Source organism: Suncus etruscus, chromosome 9 (genome assembly GCF_024139225.1).
Source record: "Suncus etruscus isolate mSunEtr1 chromosome 9, mSunEtr1.pri.cur, whole genome shotgun sequence".
Classification (NCBI taxonomy): domain Eukaryota; kingdom Metazoa; phylum Chordata; class Mammalia; order Eulipotyphla; family Soricidae; genus Suncus; species Suncus etruscus.
In genome coordinates, this window is record NC_064856.1 from 5,939,190 (window position 1) to 5,956,821 (window position 17,632).

General features: G+C 38.1%; 1 protein-coding gene across 1 annotated transcript in view; it reads left to right on the forward strand.

Moving 5' to 3' along the window:
* Nucleotides 1–17,632, forward strand: part of GPCPD1 (glycerophosphocholine phosphodiesterase 1) — a 60,579-nt gene that overhangs the window by 28,781 nt on the left and 14,166 nt on the right. The window contains exons 6-14 of the mRNA XM_049779189.1: nt 1,044–1,085; nt 3,173–3,296; nt 5,687–5,918; nt 8,883–9,045; nt 9,506–9,638; nt 10,692–10,746; nt 12,890–12,982; nt 15,538–15,615; nt 16,914–16,953. Coding sequence (XP_049635146.1) covers nt 1,044–1,085; nt 3,173–3,296; nt 5,687–5,918; nt 8,883–9,045; nt 9,506–9,638; nt 10,692–10,746; nt 12,890–12,982; nt 15,538–15,615; nt 16,914–16,953 — 960 coding nt within the window. The remainder of the gene's footprint in view (nt 1–1,043; nt 1,086–3,172; nt 3,297–5,686; nt 5,919–8,882; nt 9,046–9,505; nt 9,639–10,691; nt 10,747–12,889; nt 12,983–15,537; nt 15,616–16,913; nt 16,954–17,632) is intronic.

The following is a 17,632-nucleotide window of genomic DNA, read 5'->3' on the forward strand; positions in this document are numbered from 1 at the left end:
CTACGTAGGCTATATCTCCTTTAAACAGATTTCATTCCTTTCTCTTTATTGGATTGTTCCCTTTGTCTGTTTGAATACATTTTTTATAGTTATTTATAATTTTATGCTAGGATGTTTTAGAATTCTAATATTCCCATACTGAGGTTGGAAATTACTAGGTACCAAAAGGATTTGCACGTAATTGCATTATAAAGCACCTTGCAGTCAAGTATATATATATTTTTTATACTGTGAGTAGTGGGATGATTTTACTTCTGGTCTTGAAACTAAATTTATTTTATAATTATAAAAAAATACAGTTTCTAAACCTAAGAGCTGTGTGAAATCTACCAGAGACTCTTTCTTGGCAGCTATTCTGCTTATCTTGACAAATATTTCAGACTTAATGTTTAAGGTAAACTGAGAAGGAAGTCAGAGGAAAGGTAATCCTATATTTTACTCAAGAGCTTTACAGATAAAACTTAGAGTTCACAGTGTAGAACTGTCTAGTTGCACTGTCTGCTAGAAAGGAATGTGCTAGCACTTACTCCTTTGGTAGTTCCTCACAGCTCTGTTTGTCCAGGTAAGTTGATGCTGTTTATAAAGCTTTAGCTGGCTATAGAGCATAGCTGGGACTTTGGAGAGAATTCTACTTAGACAATTCCAGAATATGTGCTGCATAAGAATAAGCATTTTAATTGTGCCAAGATTTTTGCTCTGAAAATTCCATTCTGAGATTCCATTGTCCTGCGGCCTGTCCACCTCATGCTGGTGGGTGTCGAAAAGCCTTTCTCGGTGCTTCTAGAGCCACCTTAGAGTTGTTTTCTTTATCTTCTTACATCTGGAGTACTTACCAAAGTATGTGAGGATGTTACTGCTTGATAGCCTCCTTAAAGTAATTCTTTATTGAGGGCTACAATAAATATGCTTATTCACTTTGGATTGCTTTTACATTTAGATTTAATAGGTTATTTTTATAATCCTTAAAGTGGGTGATGTCTCCATTGTTATACATCATCATAAATTATAATTGGGTTTTTCTTTTTATTTTCCTTCAATTCTAGAAAGTGAAACTATTATTGATGATGGACAATTTGGAATCCATAGTAAGTAAAAATGAGTTTTGAAAATCTTTACTGATGTGATTAAATACAATAAAAGTTGGATATTGGAAATAGATGATAGTGCAGAAAAAAGCACACTTGTAGTTTTTTGTGTGTTTTTGCTTTTGGGGCCATACTTATGTTCAGGGCTTACACCTGTCCTTGCTTTTTAAGGGTCATTTGTTGTGGGGTTTAGGTGACCCATCTGTGTTGTCAGGGATCAAATCTGTGTAAATATGCAAGGCAAATGTATTACCCATTGTATTATCTCTCCATCCCTTCAATATAATTCTTCTTTTTTTTTTTAAATATAATTCTTATGTTTTTCTTGCCTTGCAATATTGCTCACCCAAGTTCGATCCTTAGCACCACATATGGTCTCTGAGTAGTACCAAGAATTATCCCTGAGCACAGAGCCAGGAGGAAGCCCTAAGCACCTGTGGAAGTGACAAAAAGAACCTGATAAGTCTGGAGTCATTCTCAGTGGAACTTTGGCACTCGGCACATGCAAGGCATTTATTTGTTGGACCACTTAAGTTCTCTCGTAGCCCTCGAGATGACTCTTCAGTAATTAATAGTTCAGTAGAAAATATTTTTACTTCTGAATGTTTAAAAATGTTATGCTCTTGAGTATTTTTCTGCTTCATTTAAATAGGATTCATAATAACTTTTTGATTTAAATTTTTTTTTTTTTTTGGTTTTTGGTTTTTGGTTTTTGGATTACACCCGGCGGTGCTCAGGGGTTACTTCTAGCTGTCTGCTCAGAAATAGCTCCTGGCAGGCACAGGGGACCATATAGGACACCGGGATTCGAACCAACCACCTTTGGTCCTGGATCGGCTGCTTGCAAGGCAAATGCCGCTGTGCTATCTCTCCGGGCCCTGTGATTTAAATTTTACAATTGGATAACTAGTGAATGTTTTTGAGTTATATTGAAGGTGAGATGTTTCCCCTTAAAGTCTTAGTGATGAAAAGCTGGGGTATAAAAACATGACAGCTGGTAAATGAAAAAATGGTTATCTATGATAGTAGGTAACTTCAAGTAAATCGGTGCTAATAAAGTGTTACCAGAATTATTTATATTTGGGGCTGGAGAGATAGCACAGCGGTAGGGCATTTGCCTTGCATGCGGCAGACCAAGGAGTGACGCGGTTCGATTTCAAGCATCCCATATGGTCCCCCAGCCTGCCAGGGCTGATTTCTGAGTGCAGAACCAAGAGTGACCCCTGAGAGCTGTGGGGTGTGGCCTAAAAGCTAATTAATCAATCAATCAATAAAGTTAAAAAATTTTAAATTATATTTATAAACATCACAGTTTATGGCAGGATATATAAAAGTAAAATTATGAAATTGATTGAATTTTATCATTGTTTTCTCATCTGAGCACCCTGCACAAATGACCTAGCTAGTTTCAGCTGACAATCTTGTGTGATGCTTTGGCAGTGTTATAATGATCCCCAACTCCTAGGTTAAATGCTACCTTAAAAGAAGCGACCTTTCTGACATAGATCAGTTCCACATTATAATTAATTTAGTAAGAATATCTCCCCTTTTTTTTAACTGCATGGCCACTAAATCCGTGTTCTTTTTAAAGTTTTTATAAAATTTATTTCATTTTGGGTTTGGGGCTGCACCTGGTGCCAATTCAGGGCTTACTCCTGACTGCACTCAGGAATCACTTCTAGAGGTGCCGGGGATCGAACCCATAATAGCTGTGTGCAAGTCAAGCACGTTACCCACTATATTATCTGAAGTTACTAAAATGTGGCTAATTGTTAGCATCTAACTTTTTCTTCCCTACATCATACATCATCAAATTTAAGACTACTTTGTATTTATTTTTGAAATTTACAGTGATAACTAACTGTATAAACTCTGTGATGTTAGATTAAGATGTGAATATGCTGGGCTAGGCGTGTAGTTCAGCTATAGAGCATTTACCTTGGTTTGTTTGATTGTTTGAGTCCTTGAGTCCAGTGATCCCCGACACTGAAAAATAAGTAAATAATGTTACTAGATACTGTTGTGTTGTACTGATTGGATTATTTTAATTAGATAGGTATGATTATTTTCTGTATTTTCTTTGCTAGATGGTGTTGAGACTTTGGATTCTGGATGGCTGACATGCCAGACTGAAATAAGACTACGTTTGCATTATTCTGAAAAACCTCCTGTCTCAATAACAAAGAAACAATTAAAAAAATCTAGATTTAGGTACGTGCTTTAGTTTTTGTTGCTGCAGCTATTCCCCTACCCATAACACTATTGGTTTTAAATAAAGCTTTAAGTTTAAATACTAAGAAAGTAGCACATTTATGGATAATGTCAAAAAATATTTTTAACTAACTATAGAGAGTCTTTTTGTTTGTTTGTTTGTTTGTTTGTTTGGTCACTCCCGGCGGTGCTCAGGAGTTACTCCTGGCTGTCTGCTCAGAAATAGCTCCTGGCAGGCACGGGGGACTATATGGGACACCGGGATTCGAATCAACCACCTTTGGTCCTGGATCGGCTGTGCTATCTCTCCGGGCCTTATGGTCATGAACTGCTTCCCTACCTCAGATAACCATAGTTATCTGTGCATATGAATCTCTATTTGACAACAGAAAATCTTGTTTTATAGTTAAATCCAAAGGTTTATATATCTTCACTGCTTTTGCCACTTCAGTTTGTATAGCAATAAATAGCTTGAATTTTATTTTGCTGTAACAAGTAATTTTGTGCTAAATGAGGAGAGTATGGTGTAAACAGAAAAGTTATATTGGAAATATTATATTGGAAAATGGAAAACAACATGGGACTGGAGCATTAGTACATGGGCAGAAAACTTGTGTTGCACATGGCTGACTGGGGTTCAATCCCTCACTAATCTTAAAGTCCCAAGTCCTACCAGGAATGATCCCAAGCACTGAACCAGGAGTAAGACCTGAGCACTTGTAGATTTGTGCCCTTTATCACCCTCTCTCACCCCAGATGAAAATAGGTAGAATTACCATACAATCCCAAATTAATTTCTTTTTAAGCTTATTATCAATTTAAGAAGTAGATGCCAAGTTTTATCAAAATAGCCTAATATTGAATAACTTTATTTTTCTGACTTTATACATTTATTTATTTATTTATTTTTATTTTTATCTTTTATTTTTGGGTCACACCCGGCAGCATTCAGGGGTTACTCCTGGCTCTATGCTCAGAAATCGCTCCTGGCAGGCTCGGGGACCATATGGGATACTGGGATTTGAACCACCAACCTTCTGCATGCAAGGCAAACACCTTACCTTCATGCTATCTCTCCGGCTTGACGTCATACATTTTTGAAACGAGCTATCCTTTCAAGGACCTCTGGTTAGCTCTGTCATTGAGCTTTTATAACTTTTTGAAATTTAGGGTTGTAAGTTTTTATATATAATGCAGCATTTTCTGATACTGCAATTTATCAATCTATAAACGTTCTTCAGTAGCTCATTAAGTATCATGGTGCTTTTCTCAGATATGAAATACAGGTGGGAAGTCTTTTGCATTGGCTATTCAGGGTAAGGTACCTAGAAATGTTTTAGGTATATCTTGTCTGCCTCTAGGCCTCTGCTTTGCTTTTGAAAACCTAAGGTAATTATACTGCAGGATTCAATTGCAAAAATCCAATGATTGCCAAGATTCTCTAGCCAGTTATTCATATAGCTTTAAATATTTTGTTGGTATGTTAAAAGAACCAAATAAATTACATTAAAAGCTGAGGAGTATCTCACCAGCATATGACCTTAAAATTGGTTTGATTCTTTTTTCTTGACTGTAGGTAAGAAATGGGTTCTGATTGGATTACAGGTTTTAAATCTTCTTGTTGATATGGAAATCACTTTGAGTATTTACAATATTTTTGTGTTTAGGGTTAAACAGATTTTATTTAATAACCATACTTAGTTGGCATATACAAAGTGATTATTTCATTTTGAAATCATTGTGCTAGCTGAAAATTGGTGTTTTCATCTGTTGAAGGGCATCTTGGTTGTTTCGAGAGTCTGGCTATTGTAAATAGTGCTGTATTGAATTTAGGTGTGAGGAAGGGATTTTTGTATTGTGTTTTTGTGTTCCTGGGGTATATCCCTGGAATAGAATAGCTGGATCATATGGGAGTTCAATTTCCAGGGGTCTTTTTGTTTGTTTTTTGTTTTTTGGGTCACACCCGTTTGATGCTCAGGGATTACTCCTGGCTAAGTGCCCAGAAATTGCCCCTGGCTTGGGGGGACCATATGGGACCGGGGGATCGAACCGCAGCCTGTCCTATGCTAGCGCTTGCAAGGCAGACATCTTACCTCTAGCGCCACCTCGCCAGCCCCCCAATTTCCAGTTTTTTGAGGACTCCATATTGTTTTCCATAAAAGCTGGGCTAGACGGCATTCCCACCAGCAGTGAATAATACTTTATATTTATTTAATTTAGGTAGATTGGGGACACTAAGTAATTGGGTATCTTTAACTTAGAATTTTTTTTTTCTTTTATAAGGATTTAGCATATCCAGAGTAATTAAATACAGCATTCACGTAACGTTCACCTGAGTTTTCCTTTAGTACCAGAATTTGCGTTCCCTTACTTTTTTTCGTTTTCTATAGGGTAAAGCTGACTCTAGAGGGTCCGGAGGAAGATGATGATGATAGAATATCTCCAACAGTTCTTCACAAAATGTCCAATAGCCTAGAGATATCCTTAATAAGTGACACTGAATTCAAATGCAGGCATTCGCAGCCTGAGTGTGGATATGGCTTACAGCCTGACCGCTGGACAGAGTATAGCATCCAGACAATGGAACCAGATAACTTGGAACTAATATTTGATTTTTTTGAGGTGAGTAATTACTTCATTCCGGGTTTTTGTTTTTTGTTTGTTTGCTTTTGTTTTTGGGCCACATCCATTGACGCTCAGGAGGTTACTCCTGGCTATGTGCTCAGAAATCGCTCCTGGCTTGGGAGAATCATATGGGACGCTGGGAGAACAGTTGTCAGCCCCAGGCTAGCATTTGCAAGGCAGACGCCTTACCTCTAGTGCGACCCCTCCGGCCTCTCGGGTTTAAGGGAAAATGCAGGCATAAACTTAGTTCTATTTTTGTGTAATTAATGTAAAGTCATAATTGATACAACTTGTTTTTGTTGGTAGGGTCTAAACCCATGTATCATAAATGCAAAGCTTGATATCTGCTATACAACTGCACAGCAACTTTTAATAGCTCATTAAGTTTATCTTCTGTACATTTTAATTTTAACAAGCTTTAAAAAGCTTGAAATTGGGGCCAGAGCAATAGTATAGCAAATGGATAGGGCACTTGCCTTGCAAGCAGCCAACCAGGGTTCTTCAATCCCTTTTATCCCTTTTATCCCTTATGGTCCTCTGAGCATCTCTAGCAGTGAGCCCTCAGTGCAGAGCCAAGAGTAAGCCCTGGCCACAGCTGGGTGTGGCCCCAATAAAAAATAACCCAAAAAGCAATCAAGCAAAAAAATCCCCAAAACTTGGAGTTGCCAAATTTTCGATTTTTAAGAATATAATTTTTATAGAATTGATGTTTTGAGTTTTGGGGGGTATGACATGGGGCTTAATTTTTTTTGCCTACACCTGGCTGGGCTCAAGGGCTAGTGTGAGGTTCAGATCCGTCATCTGCTTACAAAGCATGTATTCAGCCCATTGAACATGGAATTCTCTCTGTTCCAGTATTGATGCTTGAAATCAAGACCCAGATGTCTTGACATCTGTGTGTATTCCAAACATGAATGAAGTGTAATCATTAGAACCTGTTCATGGTAGACAGTATGATTTATATTTATATTTTTATGCCCAGTCTATGAATATCTTATTATAAAATATCTTATTATAAGGATTCATTGTAACAGTGCTCTATTTTTTGCAACTTGATGATGCAACTCTGTAAGAATAATATTACTATTAAAGTTGTTCGAAATCTGTGCTGCCAACCCTTTAAAGATACTTTCTGGGGTTTGTTTGTTTGTTTGTCTGTTTGGTTTGGTTTTTGGGTCATACCTGGCGGCACTCGGGCTACTCCTGGATCTGTGCTCAGAAATCACTTCGAGTGGGCATGGGGGACCCTCTGGGATGCCGGGATTTGAACCACCGTCTGTCCTGGATTGGCTGTTTGCAAGGCAAATGCCCTACCTCTTTGCTATCTCTCTGGCCCTATTTTTATTTTTTTGGGTGACACCCAGCTGTGGCCCGGTCTTTTACTCTTGGCTCTGCACTGAGGGCTCACTTCTGGTAGGGCTTGAGTAATCATATTGGGTGCTGGTGATCAAACCTGGGTCAGCTGCATGCAAGGCAATTGTCCAAACTGATGTACTCTGGGCTCTGGCCCCTCTTTAGAGAATAGTTGTGACATCGTAAATGTTTCTATTTTACTGGCTGTTCAATGCTTCCCTTGTACTATTGCATCTTCTAGTTACCTCATTATGATTTAAAAAATTATGTGCGGGCCCAGAGAGATAGCACAGTGGCGTTTGCCTTGCAAGCAGCCGATCCAGGACCAAAGGTGGTTGGTTCGAATCCCGGTGTCCCATATGGTCCCCTGTGCCTGCCAGGAGCTATTTCTGAGCAGATAGCCAGGAGTAACCCCTGAGCAATGCCAGGTGTGGCCCAAAAACAAAAACAAAACAAAACAAAACAAAAACAAAAATTATGTGCAATTAAACTATTGCTTTTTTATCAATTTCTTTTCTCATTAGTGTTTGCTTTAAATCTTTGAGGATAGAAATATGCCTTGCATATTGCTGCATAGCATGTAATAGTACCTAGCAGTTTCTTGAAAACAGCAGAATTCAAAATAGATTTTAACTCATTGAGTGATGCATAATTATTAAAATCTTTTAATATTTTATCTTTACTTCCTTTTATTAGATAGAGTTTAAAGTGTTTCCTTTACAAATGTTTATGGGGAGAAAGGCAGAGAGGTGGTCTTCCCAGTGGTTCTTAGGGAACCTTTTACTGAAGATTTGGAATCCTAGGCTCCTGCATGCAGACTAGTCATTTGAGCACTCTTAATTTCCGATAATTAGATTTTAAGTAAAACAGAAGTTTTGTGTTTGTTTGTTTGTTTTTGTTTTTTTTTGGGTCACACCCGGCGTTGTTCAGGGGTTACTCCTGGCTATCTGCTCAGAAATAGCCCCTGGCAGGCACGGGGGACCATATGGGACACCGGGATTCGAACCAACCACCTTTGGTCCTGGATTGGCTGCTTGCAAGGCAAATGCCGCTGTGCTATCTCTCCGGGCCCGTAAAACAGAAGTTAAGCAGAGTTTAAAAGAGAGATTTGCTGAATGTTTTCTTATTCTTTAAGGCTAAATCTTTTAATGCTCTCTTGAACAGCCTGGTTTTGGTCACTAGTTTGGGGAATATTATTTTGTTTATAGACTAGGCTAATAAATGAAATCTTAGAACTTAAAAGAACAAAATTGTAAATCAACTGAATTAGGATTAATATAGCATAAATTACATTTAAGAAGCTACCCAAACTATTTGAATATAAATTTAATCATACAGATTCCGTTGGCTTTAGTTTTGGGGGTTGGCAGAGTGGTTGGGCTTTACCTGTGGTGTTCTGGGGCCACTCCAAGCTCTGGACTCAGTGACTGATCTTAGCTCTCCCAGGATCTAACTGGGGTTGGCTGCTTGCAAAATAAGCACTTTTTCCTGTGTACTTTCTCTCTACCATTGATTTTGGTCACTTTACTGTAGTTTTTGAATTTTAAGTGGAAAATACTGAAGTATAAGAATTCAGATCTATTTCAGTTTTTTGTTCATTTGTTTCAGGAAGATCTCAGCGAACATGTAGTTCAGGGCGATGCCCTTCCCGGACATGTGGGTACAGCTTGCCTCTTGTCATCCACCCTTGCTGAGAGTGGGAAGAGTGCTGGGATCCTTACTCTTCCTATTATGAGCAGAAATTCCAGAAAAACCATAGGCAAAGTGAGAGGTAAGCCTTGGGAAGCAGAATGACCCTTTAATCTTTTTTATCCAGTTAAATTGAAAAAGATTAAAATATATGTTTTAGAATATTAACTAAATCAGGCTCTAGAGTTATATATTCTAGCAGGTAGGGTATTTACCTTGCATGAGGCTGACACGATTTCAGTCTCAGAAGACTGTGGTCCTGGGAGCACTTCCAAGTTTGATCCCTGACTAGAGAGCATCGCTGACTGTGACCCAAAACCTTAAAAAAAATTAGAGCATTAACTAAATCAATAATTTAAGGACATTTTCTGACTATTACATTTTCTGAAGTTTTACTCTGATTCAGTTTGGGGCTAGTGATTTTTTTCCTATTTGATAAAGATTGACTATTTTGGTTTAAATACTTTTAAGGTGACCGATCGAGGTGCTGACCATTATAATTTTGATTTTTTTTCGTCTCTCTCTCTTTTTTTTCTACAAAGTTGATTATATAATCATTAAGCCATTACCAGGATATAATTGTGACATGAAATCTTCATTTTCCAAGTATTGGAAGCCAAGGATACCGTTGGATGTTGGACACAGAGGTGCAGGGAATTCGACAACAACTGCTCAGTATGTCTGGAATGTTCAGTGTTAGCATTTGGTGGCTTATACTTGATATGGTTACACTGGTTTGATTGAAAGGCAAATGATTCTTTTATGAGTACTCTGGAATTTAAGTATGATTCAGTGATTAGGACCCTCAATTTAAGTTAGATACCATTTCTTTACTAAGATTATGGTCAGTCTTTTAAATATGGTCTTGAATTAGTGATCAGTGAGAAATTGAAACTAGAAAGCTAGAGTGGGCCTGGGTAGTGAAGTGCTCACCCAGTGGCATCAGTACTGACCATGGGCATAGCCTTCCCTGGTCTCAGTGTCCTCACCTACTTGAGGCCAAAGTTTCCATGTTTCCACCCAGGTGGTGTGGCCAGTAATTTCCCATTCCCTGAGTCTGTCAGTCTAAATCTCCTGACACCTACTTGTTGGTATAACTTTCTGTATGTCTGTGCTTTTATATGTCATTGTGAAAACTTGTTTCCTTCTTATTTATGTTTTAATTTTTTGGCTTATTTCCTTTCATTGGTCAGCATAATTGCAAAGAGGAAGGGGCATATATGTATATTTGGCATGTAAATTACATATAATTTATTGTGAAAATATACAACTATAATTATGAAGTTTATTTTTCATCACTATTTTGAATATGCATTTTTGAAACAAATATACAAAGCACAGTTGATATTTTTTAAGGAAGTGTGAAATGAATCTCTGTAGAGAATTATGAACTCTTCTAGGCTTTTTTGTTTTGTTTTGTTTTTGTGGTTTGGGTCACACCCGGCAGTGCTCAGGGGTTACTCCTGGCTCCATGCTCAGAAATTGCTCCTGGCAGGCACAGGGGACCATATGGGACTCCGGGATTCGAACCAATGACCTTCTGCATGAAAGGCAAATGCCTTACCTCCATGCTATCTCTCCGGCCCCTCTTCTAGGCCTTTTGACTAAGCTCATATATAAAATAAAAGAGCAACAACTATTTTTATTGAAATAATAGTTGGCTTTTGTATTACATCTATTGTTATTTGTTTGTCTCTCATGATAACTGTTTCTGTATTTCTCTTTCAGGCTTGCTAAAGTACAAGAAAATACTATTGCTTCTTTGAGAAATGCTGCTAGTCATGTAAGTGACCGCTTAACAAGTTTTTTCAGTTTCAGATATATAGCTAAACTTTCCATCTAGCACCTTTTACCTTTATTTATTTATTTTTTTTTACAAATTGCTCTGTACAAACTGCACTTAAAAGGTTGTTTTATTAATAGGAATTTAAATAGATTAGTATGTAGGTACATTTATCTCTGCATTCAAGAGAATATGATGTACCATGGGACCGGAGAGATAGCACAGTGGTATGCATGTGGGCGGTGGTTCGAATCCTGGCATCCCAGATGTTCTCCCATGCCTACCAGGAGCGATTTCTGAGCACAGAGCCTGGAGTTACCCCTGAGCCCCCCCCCCAAAAAAAAAAGGGGAGAGAGAGAATATGTACCATGCTTGTGAATTAATTGTTTTTGGGAGGCCACACTCTGTGGTGTTCAGGGCTTACTTCTGGCAGACTCAGGGAACCATATGGGATACGAGGGATCAAACCTGGGTAGACCACTACGTGCATAGCAAGCACCTTTCCCACTGTGCTGTTCTCCAGCCCCAACTTTAGTGAACATTTTAATGAACTGCTTTTTCACAACTAGTAGTAGGACATAAAAACACATTTGTTTTCTAAGACAAAATGTTTCTTCTATCTTCCTGGGGTTTCTTTTAGCTCAGCTCTCGGGAATTGAACCAGGGTTGGCAGTTTAGAAGACATCTTAACTGTCTCTTCAACCCTTCTGGGATTTTTTTTTTAAATCATTTCACCAGGGTCCCATCTTTAAACAACTTTCTAATGTTGATCCAAATATAGTGTGAGATAGAGAAATAGATCAGAGGAGTTTACTCCAGCCTGCATAACTAGTTTAAAGGGAATATTTATACTACTTCTAAGCCTGTTTCAAGTTAAGATAAAATGGGCTTTTTGTATTTAAATGGTTATGGGTAGGAAGAAAATACTGGAATTGCAGCAACCATATTTTTTAGTACTTGAGGCAAGAAATATTTTAAACATGTTTCTATCATTTAAAGGATTCAGATACTCACTTTGTAAATATTATTGGAGGAACTAGCTGATTTTATATAGCACTTTTAAAATTTATCAATTTATATTCTGTATACTAGCTTCATTGTGTTCTTTTTTTTTTTCTGGGAGTCAAATCAGGTTTTATTAGGAAATACTGTCTGGGTATTTTTTTGTTTTGTTTTGTTTTGTTTTGGGCCACACCCAGCAGAGCTCAGGGGTTACTCCTGGCAATCTGTTCAGAAATAGCTCCTGGTAGGCACGGGGACCATATGGGACGCCGGGATTCGAACCAACCACCTTAGGTCCTGAATTGGCTACTTGCAAGGCAAACGCTGCTGTGCTATCTCTCTAGCCCCTGTATTTTTTTTTATAAGTTTTTTTGTTTGCTTTGTTTTTGAGCCACATCTGGCAGTGCTCTGGGGTCACCATGTGAGATGCTGGGGATCAAACCTGGGTTGGCTGCATGCAAGGCAAACACCATACCTGCTGTGCAATCATTTAGGTTAAATTGTTTTTTTTTTTTTTTTTAATATAGTTTTAATAAAGGATACCAGATTTGCCTTTTAGGGGAAGAAATTATTTGTGTTTTCTTATTAAGAGAAATAGAAGAACTTTTCCGGCTTCTCTGGCGCTAGGTCGAATTCATAGTTGAGCCACCAGTGATCAGGAGCTACCAGTGAGGGATAGCCACATACCTGTCCTAGTGCAGCCTTCCCTGGGCCACTGTAACATTGCTTTCTTTCTTGATGACTTTGCTTCAGTCAGCGCACAGTTTTGTGTCAGTTTATATTGTCAGCCTTTATTTGGATTCGTAAGTCAGAGTGGTTACACCCTTAGCTGTAATTCTTCTTTTCTCCTTTTTAGCCTTTCATTAGTAAGCTTGGGATGTGCTTCATCATTCTTTTTTTTTTTTTTTTTTTTTTTTTTTTTTGATTTTTGGGCCACACCCAGTGGCACTGAGGAATTACTCCTGGTTGTGCACTCAGAAATCGATCCTGGCTTCGGGACCATATGGGCCGCCGGGGGATTGAACCACGGTCCGTCCTAGGCTAGAACTTGCAAGGCAGACGCCTTACCTCTAGCACCACCGCTCCAGCCCCTCTAGTGTTATTTTAAAAGAATAAATCAATATTTGTTTATTTCTGTCAGGGTGCAGCCTTTGTAGAATTTGATGTCCATCTTTCAAAAGATTTTGTGCCTGTGGTATATCATGATCTGACCTGTTGTCTGACTATGAAAAAGGTATGTTGAAATTCTTTCCTTTCGTTTTTATTGTTTTAATAATTTATTTAAGCATCATGGTTACAAACACGTTTGCAGTTAGGTTTTAGTTATAAAATGTAAACCCCTTCACCATGCAACTTTCCCACCAATATCCCCCGTTTCTCTCTTCCCCTACTCCCTGATTGTCTTCAAGACAGGTATTCTGTTTCTTTCTCTCACTATCATTGTCATGGTAGTTGGTACTGTAGTTATTTCTCTAACTGAGCTCACCAGTCTTTGTGCTAAGTTTCATATTCATGAGCTGTCCTTCCAGCCTTTATCTCTGTTGTCTCTGGGCATTATTACCATACTGTTTTTTGTTTTTCTTAAATCCAACAGATTAGTGAGACTATTCTGTGTTTCTATCTCTTTCTGACCATTTCATTCAACATAATAGTCTCCATATCCATCCATGTAAAGGTAAATTTTGTGACTTCATTAAATTAGGAGAGCTCGCTTGGTATTTTGTTTCTTCCTATTAAATTTTACATTGAAATAACAGTTATTTACATAAAAAGTTACAATGCAGTTAATAATGGGATTTCAGACATGGTGCTCAAATGTCTGCATCAGATCAGCATTTCTTTACTGTTATTCCCGGCTCCCCCATGCCTGGCTCTGCCTCCTTTGTGCAGCATCATTTTTTAAATTTAATTTTTACAGTTTGTGTCACAAGCTTGAAATGGTATTGGCATTTTATGGTTTTATATAGGTATCTCACTTATATAGCACCAAAATTCTAAATTTGTCTTGGATGTCATTTTTCCATTGAATTGATTTATGTATTAGTCTACTTTGCTAATATCTGTAGCACTGTGCCAAACAATGCAAGTAGCAGTTTAAATATATGACAAAGCACCTGACTGCCTGCTATTAGTTCCTCACCTGTTGTATAGATTTAGATTACAGTCACACATGGAAAGGACCTATTTCTGTGAAATGGTACTAAGAGAGAAAGAAAGAGAATGGCAGTTGGAATAGAGAAGATTGTTTCTGCTATGGGGGAAACATTCATACAAAGTGAAATGAGAGAGGGTAGGCTGGAAAGGATAACAAATTAATCAGAAGGTTAATTAATCGAATTGTGATTTTTTAAATTATTATCTGAGGATTTGCTAACTAGTTTTACTGATTCATTTTTAACAGACTTGTCTGGTTCTATCACTATCTCTTGAATTTAAGTTGTTTTTTTTCTTGTAAAACCAGTCCAGACAGTTATAAAATGAAGTAAATTCTTCTCTTTACTCTTTGGTTTTAAATTTCTTATTTATTATTTGTGTAATAGACACATGTCTTTTATGCATGAATAACTTTAAATGTAATAAGTGCACTTGTGTTGATCAAGTGTGTTAAAAGAGAAGGGGATAAGCAGAACAAGAGGAGGTTGTTGCACTACAGAGTTGCCTTGCTCCTTGCTGACTCTTGTATTGTCAATAGACTGTGTGCCTTGGGAAATTTGGCCCTTGAAACTGCACGTAAGGCTAAGTTGGTCTTTGTCGCCTGTCCTCTGGGTTTTTGGGGGACTATGTTGTCGGGCTGAGGTACTTCCCAGGAAAAGGAAAAGTCAGTCCCAGGACAGTGAAGCATGATGGTTAATTTCTGTGGGTTTGTTTCGTTTTTGTTTTGTATGAAATTTGATTTAAACATTATGATTTACAAACTTATTCACAGTACAGTGTTCCAGCACCAGTCCCACCACCAATGGGACCTTACCTTCATCAATGTTCACAGTTTCTCACCCACTCTACAAGCCTTCTCCCTTAGCAGCCACGAAATAATTGACTTTGTGTTACTTGTGACAACAGAATATCTCATAATTGTGTTAGTAAAATCATTGAGGATTTACTGAGCTGTTAGGTGCTCATTGAACCTTCTGTTTTAGAGAACTTTCCGATCTCATTTTCTAAGCTTTTACTGGACTGTGAGCTCTGGAAAGTTTGTAATATTGCTCAGCCACTTACATGGTTTCAGGAGCTTTGGAGCTGGGACAGTGAGCTGCTGGCCTCTCCAAAATCAGTCATGAAGCTGGACCATTTCTCTGGTGTCTGGGGAAGGCAAGTGTGGGTGGGTGGAGTGCTGAGCCTTTGGCAGAGTTGGGACCCCATCTGACCCCACCCTGCAAGCTTCATAGATCTGGACCCTGCGGCAACCTGGAAAACTTTGCTTCTAGGGTCTCTGCAAGAGCAGTAGTGAAGCTGCTATGTGGGTGTTTTTGACCAAACTTAGATTTAGTACAGCTTAAAAACTAAAAAAAATCAAAATTCTTTTTGTTTGGTTTTGTTTTGTTCTGGGGCCACACCCCAAGATGCTCAGGAGTTACTCCTGGCTCTGTACTCAGGAATCCCTCCTGGCGGGTCTTGGGTGACCATATTGGATACCGGGGATTGAACCTGAGTTAGCTGCATACGAGGTGATACACTCTCTCTTATATAATGAACTGGGACAGGTGATGTGACATACGGATGCTCCTCTTTAAGGGCTCATTGTTAACTTATAACTTGAGGGTTTTATTTTCCTCTTTATTTTCTTTTTAGAAATTTGATGATGATCCAGTTGAATTATTTGAAATTCCAGTAAAAGAATTAACATTTGATCAGCTCCAGTTGTTAAAGGTTAGTAGGATAAAATATGAATTACACTTTAGCTTTAGGACTGTTTGTACTTGTCTGCATGTGATATTAATTCTCTTTGCTCATGGAGATGACTGTAAGTTGAAAATGAATTGTGTAAATACTGAAGTACTTGAAAGTTGTGCTAATCCATCAGTCTTCTCATTTTGGGGGGACCTCTTTCGCTTTTGCTTTCAGGAGGAGCAAAGCCTTAATTCTTTAAAAATAACTGGGATTTGCCCTTCTTATAATCTTATATTGCCTCTAATCTGCTTTAGCTCTTTGTATTAATTAAACCTGTAACTTTTTATGATAATCATCTTACGCTATAGTTTTAATATATCAATATCTAAGGTCTTTATTTTATTTATACCATTAGTTTTACATGATCCAGCTCCCTGTTACTGTTAGATACGTAATAAATGATGGGTTGAGAATAGTTTCCTAACATTAATTTTTATGTTCTACCCTACTGAGGTATTTGCTTATGATCTTCTGTGTATTATGCACATAGAAAATATATATATATATATATATATAGTGATTGGTATTTTTCTTTTGGGTGGTGGGGCACACCCAGCAGTGCTCAGGGATTACTGCTGGCTCTGTGCTCAAGTATCCTTCCTGGAAATCAAAATCCTTAGGAAACCCTATTTGGTGCTGGGGTCAGCTTTATGCAAGGCAAGCACTTCACTTCCTGTACCACCTCTCTGGTCTAGTGCTACGGTGCTATGGGTATTTTTGGTTTTTTGTTTTGTTTTGTGTTTTGGTTTTTGGGTCACACCTGGCAGTGTTCAGGGGCTATTCCTAGCTCTACGCTCAGAAATCACCCCTGGCAGGCTCTGGGAACCATAGGGGATGTCGGGATTCGAACCACCGACCTTCTGCATGCAAGGCAAACACCTTACCTCCATGCTATCTCTCTGGCCCTTTGTTCATTTTTTAAAGAAATTTTCTACTCCCTCTCTCTCTGCACCTTTTTGTTTTGTTCTGTCTTGTTTTTGTTTGGGGCTACACCCAAACAATACACCCAGTATTGCTCAGGGCTTATTCCTGGCTCTGTGCTCAGGTATCACTCCTGGCAGGGCTCAGAAGACCATATGCAGTACTAGGGGTCAAACTGTGTACATGACCAACCATATACAAGACAAGCACTTACACTCTCACTGGCCTTTTCTTGTTAAACTCATAATTTTACATTTTATAATCTTTTCTCACTTGCTAGCTTTCAAGTTACAGTTTTATTCACCATATCTTCAACTAAGTTCTTTATTTGATTGTCTTTTGTGTATGTTTTTTAGCTCACTCATGTGACTGCATTAAAATCTAAAGATTTAAAAGGTATGTACCAATAAGGAAACAGTTTTCATTTTATTGGTAACATTTTCTTATCCATTATAATATTCTTGGTCATTTAGTTAAATGTAATAGACTATTATATACATGAAAGCTGTTTTGGTTTTCAAATGTATATATTTCATGTTTATTGTAATAATTATTTGCCTCTATGAATTTTCTTAGCTGATTGATCCAAATTTTAATTTTGGACTTGTCATTCTTTTCAGCAATATTAACCAATTACAAAGTGATGACTAGAAAATTGGCCCCAGAGCTAGGAGTTAAAATCTGACTCCAGTATTTACCTATTGTAGTGTCGGTGTTTATTTGACTAAGCTGGCCTAAGTTTCCTCTTTACCTGTCCTGCCTACAAAAGTTCTGTTGATACCATCTTTTTTTGTTGTTTTTGATACCATCTTAATTTCTGTTCCCATTAAATTTAATGTTCACATCTTAACATTTTTTTGTTTGTTTGTGAGCCACACCAGGAAATGCTCAGGGCTTAGTCCTGGCTCTGCACTCAGGAATTACTCCTCTAAAAAAAAAAGTTTTAAAGGGGGCCAGAGAGAGAGCAAGGAGGTAAGGCCTTTGCCTTTCATGCTGAAGGGCGGTGGTTTGAATCCCGGCATCCCATATGGTCTCCTGTGCCTGCCAGGGGTGATTTCTGAGCATAGAGCCAGGA